The sequence below is a fragment of the Schistocerca serialis genome, chromosome 2 (genome assembly GCF_023864345.2).
Source record: "Schistocerca serialis cubense isolate TAMUIC-IGC-003099 chromosome 2, iqSchSeri2.2, whole genome shotgun sequence".
Classification (NCBI taxonomy): Eukaryota; Metazoa; Arthropoda; class Insecta; order Orthoptera; family Acrididae; genus Schistocerca; species Schistocerca serialis.
In genome coordinates, this window is record NC_064639.1 from 1,020,885,827 (window position 1) to 1,020,893,493 (window position 7,667).

Sequence of the window (7,667 nt, forward strand, 5' to 3'; positions counted from 1 at the left end):
ACTGCAAGCAACCTTCTCCTCCAGCGCACATGTGGTTACTGAGTATCAATCTGTTCGCCCTCCACTCTCGTTCCCACTTGCAAGCCTCATCACCTTTAAAAATTATTGGGCCTGTAACCAGTTGTATCAACTAGACTCCGTCCCCCCTGTCATTAAAAATGAGATATTAAATACTGCAAGCAACCTTCTCCTCCAGCGCACATGTGGTTACTGAGTATCAATCTGTTCGCCCTCCACTCTCGTTCCCAATTGCAAGCCTCTTCACCTTTAAAAATTATTGGGCCTGTAACCAGTTGTATCAACTAGACTCCGTCCCCCCTGTCATTAAAAATGAGATATTAAATACTGCAAGCAACCTTCTCCTCCAGCGCACATGTGGTTACTGAGTATCAATCTGTTCGCCCTCCACTCTCGTTCCCACTTGCAAGCCTCTTCACCTTTAATAATTATTGGGCCTGTAACCAGTTGTATCAACTAGACTCCGTCCCCCCTGTCATTAAAAATGAGATATTAAATACTGCAAGCAACCTTCTCCTCCAGCGCACATGTGGTTACTGAGTATCAATCTGTTCGCCCTCCACTCTCGTTCCCACTTGCAAGCCTCTTCACCTTTAAAAATTATTGGGCCTGTAACCAGTTGTATCAACTAGACTCCGTCCCCCCTGTCATTAAAAATGAGATATTAAATACTGCAAGCAACCTTCTCCTCCAGCGCACATGTGGTTACTGAGTATCAATCTGTTCGCCCTCCACTCTCGTTCCCACTTGCAAGCCCCTTCACCTTTAAAAATTATTGGGCCTGTAACCAGTTGTATCAACTAGACTCCATCCCCCCTGTCATTAAAAATGAGATATTAAATACTGCAAGCAACCTTCTCCTCCAGCGCACATGTGGTTACTGAGTATCAATCTGTTCGCCCTCCACTCTCGTACCCACTTGCAAGCCTCTTCACCTTTAAAAATTATTGGGCCTGTAACCAGTTGTATCAACTAGACTCCATCCCCCCTGTCATTAAAAATGAGATATTAAATACTGCAAGCAACCTTCTCCTCCAGCGCACATGTGGTTACTGAGTATCAATCTGTTCGCCCTCCACTCTCGTTCCCACTTGCAAGCCTCTTCACCTTTAAAAATTATTGGGCCTGTAACCAGTTGTATCAACTAGACTCCATCCCCCCTGTCATTAAAAATGAGATATTAAATACTGCAAGGGGTCATTTCAGTGGAGAAAGCCTTCGGCCATTTATTTACCAAAATGGCAATGTTGTCTAGAAAAGTTGCGCAGAGCTGGGTGCAGAGCAGTTATGTTAGTCCTAATTTTTTGAACACAGATCTTATTAAGAATTTCAGGGCATCTATGTCTAAAAAAGTAATAAATAGAATAGAGTGAATTGAAGAAATTGCTTATGTCTTGTGATGTGTGACTGGATGTGGTAAATGTGAAGAAGTTGTTGAGTGAAGACAGATGGAGTTCAGGCACTTAAAAAGATATGAAAAAGGACACAGAAAATATTAATTTAGATGTAATATGTTCTACACAACTCAACTTCGCCTTAAATAAAAAAATGTAAACGAATAAAATGTACTTTTCTTGTTACTGTTGTTTAAAAGTAACCTACATAAAATTTTTAAGTAGGGATTTTATTTTTGGCCATAATGTAAAGGAAACTACGTGAATATTAACAAAACCGACAGATGATAGGGAGTGAAAAAATTCCAGAAGCAATTTCCATTTAATATCATGAAACAGAATAGGGAAATACCATGTACAGAAGAACTCCATCCGAAATTATGAAATTCCATTTAAAGCAAAATGTTAGGAAAAAACCCTACAGTTAGAGAGGTCTCTGTGGCACTCAATAATTTGTCAAAATGTAAACAAATAAATAAATAAATGACAGTAAAAATTACAAAATGCATTTAAAATCAGTTAAATATAATTAGAATACAATTAATTTCATATGTGGCATTTCATTCCAGTGTGGCATGCAGCAGTAGTAGATAATGATTCAAATGAGTAAACAGTCTCTGTGGCAGTTATGTAATTGTTCATTAATTCCATCTGAAACAGGAATCCCAACTGGAATTAATAAACAGTTACATAATTGCAACAGAGACAGTTCACTCATTTGATCAATTAATTTTAGATGCGTTCGGAGTGTTGTGCATTTTCGAAAAACTGTCCCTAGAAAAAGCAGGATAACGTAAGCGCTATATGGAATTACAGTAAGCCTCAATCAGTGTGGCAAAGAGCTTTAAATTGTATAAATTGACTTTCTGAGTAGTAAAGTATCTCACTGACATGGAGCCTTTGCAATACTGTGAGTAAGTATCAAGCTGAACATAGAAAATATTTGTTTATGGAAAGATATTAGTTTTTATGTACATTTTCAGTATTCATTTTCCTTACTTTTCTACAGTTTTTTTTTTTTTACTTTTATGTGATAGAGCTTCTCTTATTCTGAGGCAAGGTCTTTTCTCAAAATAAAAAGTTTCTCGACCTGATAAGACATTGAAAATGACGACTGGGCCACTTTTCTAGTGTTTCCCTTTGATGAAATGTGTTTGTTAGTACATTATTTCCTTTTGATAAAATATATGTATTACTTATTACAGAGAAATGTATGTCCAACAAAGCCTTAGAATTATATAAAAGAGTTGGTACAGGAATTTCGATATCCGCAATCAGAAAAAGAAATTATGTTCTTTCATTTAAGTTTGTCCCATGTTTGCTTCTATTGTAGCAAGGTGTACATAATGAAAATCGCTGTAAGGAATAGTAATTTTCGGTCTTTCAGGCTTTTCTATTACAGTGACAATTATAAAAATTCTATGAAAAAGTGAAAATTTCTGATTGCATTTGGTGATGTACTTCCTATTTGAGGTAAACGGTTTGTATGAACTTTGCGAGCCATCTCACGAATATTCCATTCCCACTGTTTTTGTTTTAATCATCAACGTGGACGATAGTGGGACGCAGGTCTCGTTTCCTGTAACGTATTTGATATGATACAACAGAAACAAAATTGATTCCCTCTTATTTAAACTACTTTCGCTTTCAATTATATGAAGATAATTGTTGGATGAGCGCTACTTTTCACACCCATCCTATCTTGTTGTCTTTGGAACTGCAGTACTTGTAGTCTATTAAAAATGATGAAATTTCATCAGGTAGATCTGCTTTGATTAAAAGCTCGCATAATTCCTGCTCTGCCCTCTGAGTTAATGACTGCATCAACACCTAGACATACATTCTTTCCGAATTCGTGAATAGGCATTTGAGTCTCACAAATGAATATCGTATCTCGCACATCATCTACTTACCCGTATCGCAGTTCTCATTTACGCTTGAAATTTCTAATTATTGTACTTCTTACTCTGTACTCCATTATCTGTGTGGAGTGTCTAGGTCACCGAGCTACAGTTTTGTATCTGTTTCACATATTCCTCCAAGTTTTAATTAGCTTCGCAGTTTTTCCGGATAATTTCATTTCTGAGTGACCTATATTGTAGCATTAACTTTCCTTCTTTTTCCTTTTCTTTTTTTTTTTTTTTTTTTTTTGCAGTTTCTTTCGTTCTTGACTAACTCAGATATCCCGTCCATGGCTGCGTTGTTATGTCTTATTGAATCCTAGCCTTTATCAGCTGTATTTGCGACACCTCTTTTAAGATTTCTCCACGTCGCGTCAGTAACTGCTTGAAGTGGCGTTATTCTTTTCTCCCACATTCTTCCTTATCTGTCAATATTTTTTGTATCTTCTACTTGTCTAAGTGGCAACGTGACACATGCCTGATGAAGTGAAAGAGTTGACACGAGAGTGGAACGGCGTTCTGTGGTCGTCAGTGACGAGAGTAGTTCCTGTCTGTAAGCGAGTGATGGACATACACGTGTGTGGCGTAGACCAGGTGATACGTCTATCCCGAAGTGCATTCGCCCTCGGCACACAGGTTCCATCTCAGGTTTTGTTGCATGCGTAGCCAGCACTTATCGCTCGCGATCACATTTGATGTATCTGCAGGGTAAAGCAACCGGCCACAGTGGACAGGATTTCATCCCTGTACTACTGCAGTTTCTTCGACAGGAACGTCTACACACCGCTGAGACAACGCAACGGGCTTTTTCTGGGTGGAAATTATAAAGCGGGAACTTACTTGTTCTCCAGAAACTGATACAACCATTGCCGAATTGCAAGGAAAAGGAGCACGATGCTTGGGACAGTCTATTGGAGGATGCCATTCGGCACCTTCATGATCACTTTCATACGAGAATATACACATGCGTTGTCGTCAGAGGGCAGAGGCACACTGTGAGTAGACTGTGACTGTTTTGACAGCCTCTACTTTGAAATGCGTGTTCCATCTGTTTTAATTTTGTTGCCTTATACTCCTACCAATGATGCAAAACCTGTCAAGTAACTTGTCAATAAAATGACCTCGTCCTTAAGCCTGTTTTTTCCGATGGCGACAAAAGCAAGTAACTTCATATTATAATAATAATTACACTAATGTTTACAAAATCGCAAAGTTAAGTTACTGAGTGGAGATCAAATGCGTTAAGCGTTGTTATTGGGTCTAGAAAATTTATAGATTCATTCGGACAAGAAGAAGTCTGAACGGAGAAGGGTAAAAAAAAATCGTCAAGACAGGACCCTTTCCATAAGGAGAAGCAAATTTTTAGAAAATAGGCTTCGATATTCACAACTAGGTGTTCTAATATCCTTTATATGGCAAAAAATCTTGGAGGAGGATGAATTTGGAAATACGTAGCAAGGATAATTGAGAACGTTAGACGTAACATAAGCCGGAAGGGGTGGCCGAGCGGTTCTAGGCGCCACAGTCTGGAACCGCACGACTTCTACGGTCGCAGGTTCGAATCCTGCCTCGAGCATGGATGTGTGTGATGGCCTTAGTTAGTTTTAAGTAGTACTAAGTTCTAGGGGACTGATGACCTTAGAGGTTGAGTCCCATAGTGCTCAGAGACATTTGAACCGTTGGAACGTAGCATAAACAAAGAAATTGCCATGAATTACGTAAGAACCGAATTACAGTTGCGGTCTATTAAAACCTGATCTTCGTGTAGTTGTAGACCTTGCTTACTTACCTTGTTGATGAATTCGCTAAGAATGCGGGTCTCTGTGCCGTCGAGGATTCCTGGAGCACCCTCCAGTACGACGTATGGAGGATAGTGAAGAGTCGCGAAAACCAGCTGGCGGCCCTCCAAGTTTGTCAGTCTACTTGGAAACGGCTCAGCCAGTGGCCGGTCTAAGCCGCTCCCATAGTACCACCGCGTCACCACCAGCTCGTCCCGCCATGTCGCTTGACCTGTAAATTTTACTGTCACCAGCTTGAAGCTGGTGATGCAAGATGAGGTTACCTACTGAGCCTCTCTGTATTTCAATTGCAAAAACGATTATCAATCGCTCGTGAAGTTTCCAAATAGCTTTACTTGCAAAAGACGGAAAATAATTTTGAGAATGTACACAAGAAAATGAATTTTGGATTTAGTCTATTTAAAACACATTTATCGTAAACGACACTGTAAATTGTGACTAAGAGAAGTGTGTGCTGTAGTCTTGAAAAAGGATACCAGGCACGCTCAACAAATGAATTTCGACTTCACAAATGAATTTCTTATGATACTCAGACTGGAGAGTTTCAAAGCATAGAAAACAGGAAAATAGGGAATTTGGAACGCTATTTTATACGGTAACAGCTAAATGAACTAGTCTCGAAATTTAACAGAAGTGTAGAGCCGCAGTTATTTGTGAAAACATATGTTGCGTAGAAGCATCAATGAAGAAGGACAGGATGAAAAACACTTTCGAAAAGAAACCTAGTGACACCCTGAATATGAAGGTCAAATTTATTCCAGCTGCTGTGTCTGTATTCTTCTGTAATTATGCCATCTTTTCCCTTTTCTATAATAGTGCTCACTCACCCACAATTCGCGTATTTTCATTTCCCTTTATAGCGTTACCCGATTAATTCCCTCACACACTCTCTCTCTTCCTTCATCTACCATGTTTGACATCTTCACTGCACTTTTGTATTTTGCTTTGGGCTACTGTCAGTTCTAATGAATGAATAGCAATAACCCACTCTTTGCCGCGCTTTCCTATTCTTAACGAGTTCTACTGCCTGTGTACCATATTCCGCTCGTTTTGTTATTACCAGAAATTTTTGTTTCCATTACACTTCACTGCCGTATGTAGAGTGTATATTTGCATTTGGGTTTGCTGATTTTCTAGTTTCCCTGTGACATTCATGTTCCTGACATTCCATGCTTTGACTCACAGCGTATTATACTTTTAATTGGTTTTTCAGAATTTTTCTCATGGTCACCCCTCCCCGTCCTTTCACTAGACATTTTTGGACCGCAGACAACATTTTCTGTTGTTAAACATTATGTCTTAAATACAGGGTTTTGTATCGGGACATCCTCCTCTAGCAATATCTTTCCTCAACAGTAATAGTCGATATCAGTATTATTTTCGAATTTTGGACAGATGAGAATTATCTTCGTTGCTTTTCTGAAAAGTATCATAAGTTTTTACAAGGCATGTTATATTTCAAGCTAAAATTTATGAAAATGAAATAGTTTATCAAATACTTAATCTCTATGTTATAATCGATAAGTTCTAGTTCTGAATATACAGTTAAAATTATTTTTTAGAAATATCTGAAATTGCGACCTAATGGAACACTTAATATTTCTATTGCTAGCTATGCAATACCGTACTGGCTAGTATGTTTATTTCTGGACTAATTTATGAAGTAATAATCGAAATTCTTAATGCAACAGAAACTAGTAGAAAATCATTTGTTAAGAGAAATTGTAAACCCATGGAATTTTGCGCAGAGTGAAAGAGTAGTTAGCATGCCTCTGATGTGATAGGATGTATTTTTGTATTTTGTGCGAACAACATAATTTCGGCTTCGTTAATGTGAAAAACCAAAAGAGTGTATGATATACTACAATGTGAGAAAATGTATTAACTTAAAAACAAAAATACGGCAACAACAATCTTCAAATTTATCTAGCTCCATCCAACCGTGAGGTCCTAAAATGTGACATTTTCAGCTTCAAGAATCAGACCCATAGACAAGAACAACTGGAATCAACCCTACATGAAATGCTAAGTAAACTAGAAATTTCATTGTGATCTTCGCTCCTCTCAAATCATCGTAAAAGACTAATGTGGGCAATAGATGGAAGGAGGGGGGTGATTACAGTCTCCACTGCTTTGTGAATCTTCATGCCTGTCATTCCTGATTCCCCAGTCTTGGCCAGTAGTTTTCCGTCCCATGGGGATTAGGGGAACTCTTGTCCACTCCTCCTTTCTGTTTGACAAGTTCTTTGAGGAATGAAGGTGTCTGTAATGAATAACACACTATTCAGCTATTATGGAACGGAGACATCCACGGTAAAAACTTGGACACACAAGGACTTACCGGTAAGATTACATCATTATGACAGATATTGGATTGCAAGCTATATCCAGTAGCATAAACTGACTCAGATCAATATTTAGTAATGTTTAAGAAAAATCTGACACTTACGAGTATGTAAAGGAAGAGTAAATGTTTAGTCAAGTGGGATATTGAAGTACTGATGATGTGTATTTGAAGATGTCTGAAAATAATGCATACCATCACCTCTAATCAG

General features: G+C 38.4%; 1 protein-coding gene across 1 annotated transcript in view; it reads right to left on the bottom strand.

Moving 5' to 3' along the window:
- LOC126456602 (glutamate receptor ionotropic, kainate glr-3-like) overlaps nt 1-6,439 on the bottom strand; it is a 199,120-nt gene extending 192,681 nt beyond the window's left edge. Inside the window, exons 1-2 of the mRNA XM_050092347.1 lie at nt 6,420-6,439; nt 5,103-5,352 (exon numbers count right to left, since the gene is read on the bottom strand). Of these exons, the coding sequence (XP_049948304.1) occupies nt 5,103-5,352; nt 6,420-6,439 (270 nt within the window). The remainder of the gene's footprint in view (nt 1-5,102; nt 5,353-6,419) is intronic.
- Nucleotides 6,440-7,667: the final 1,228 nt, after the last annotated feature.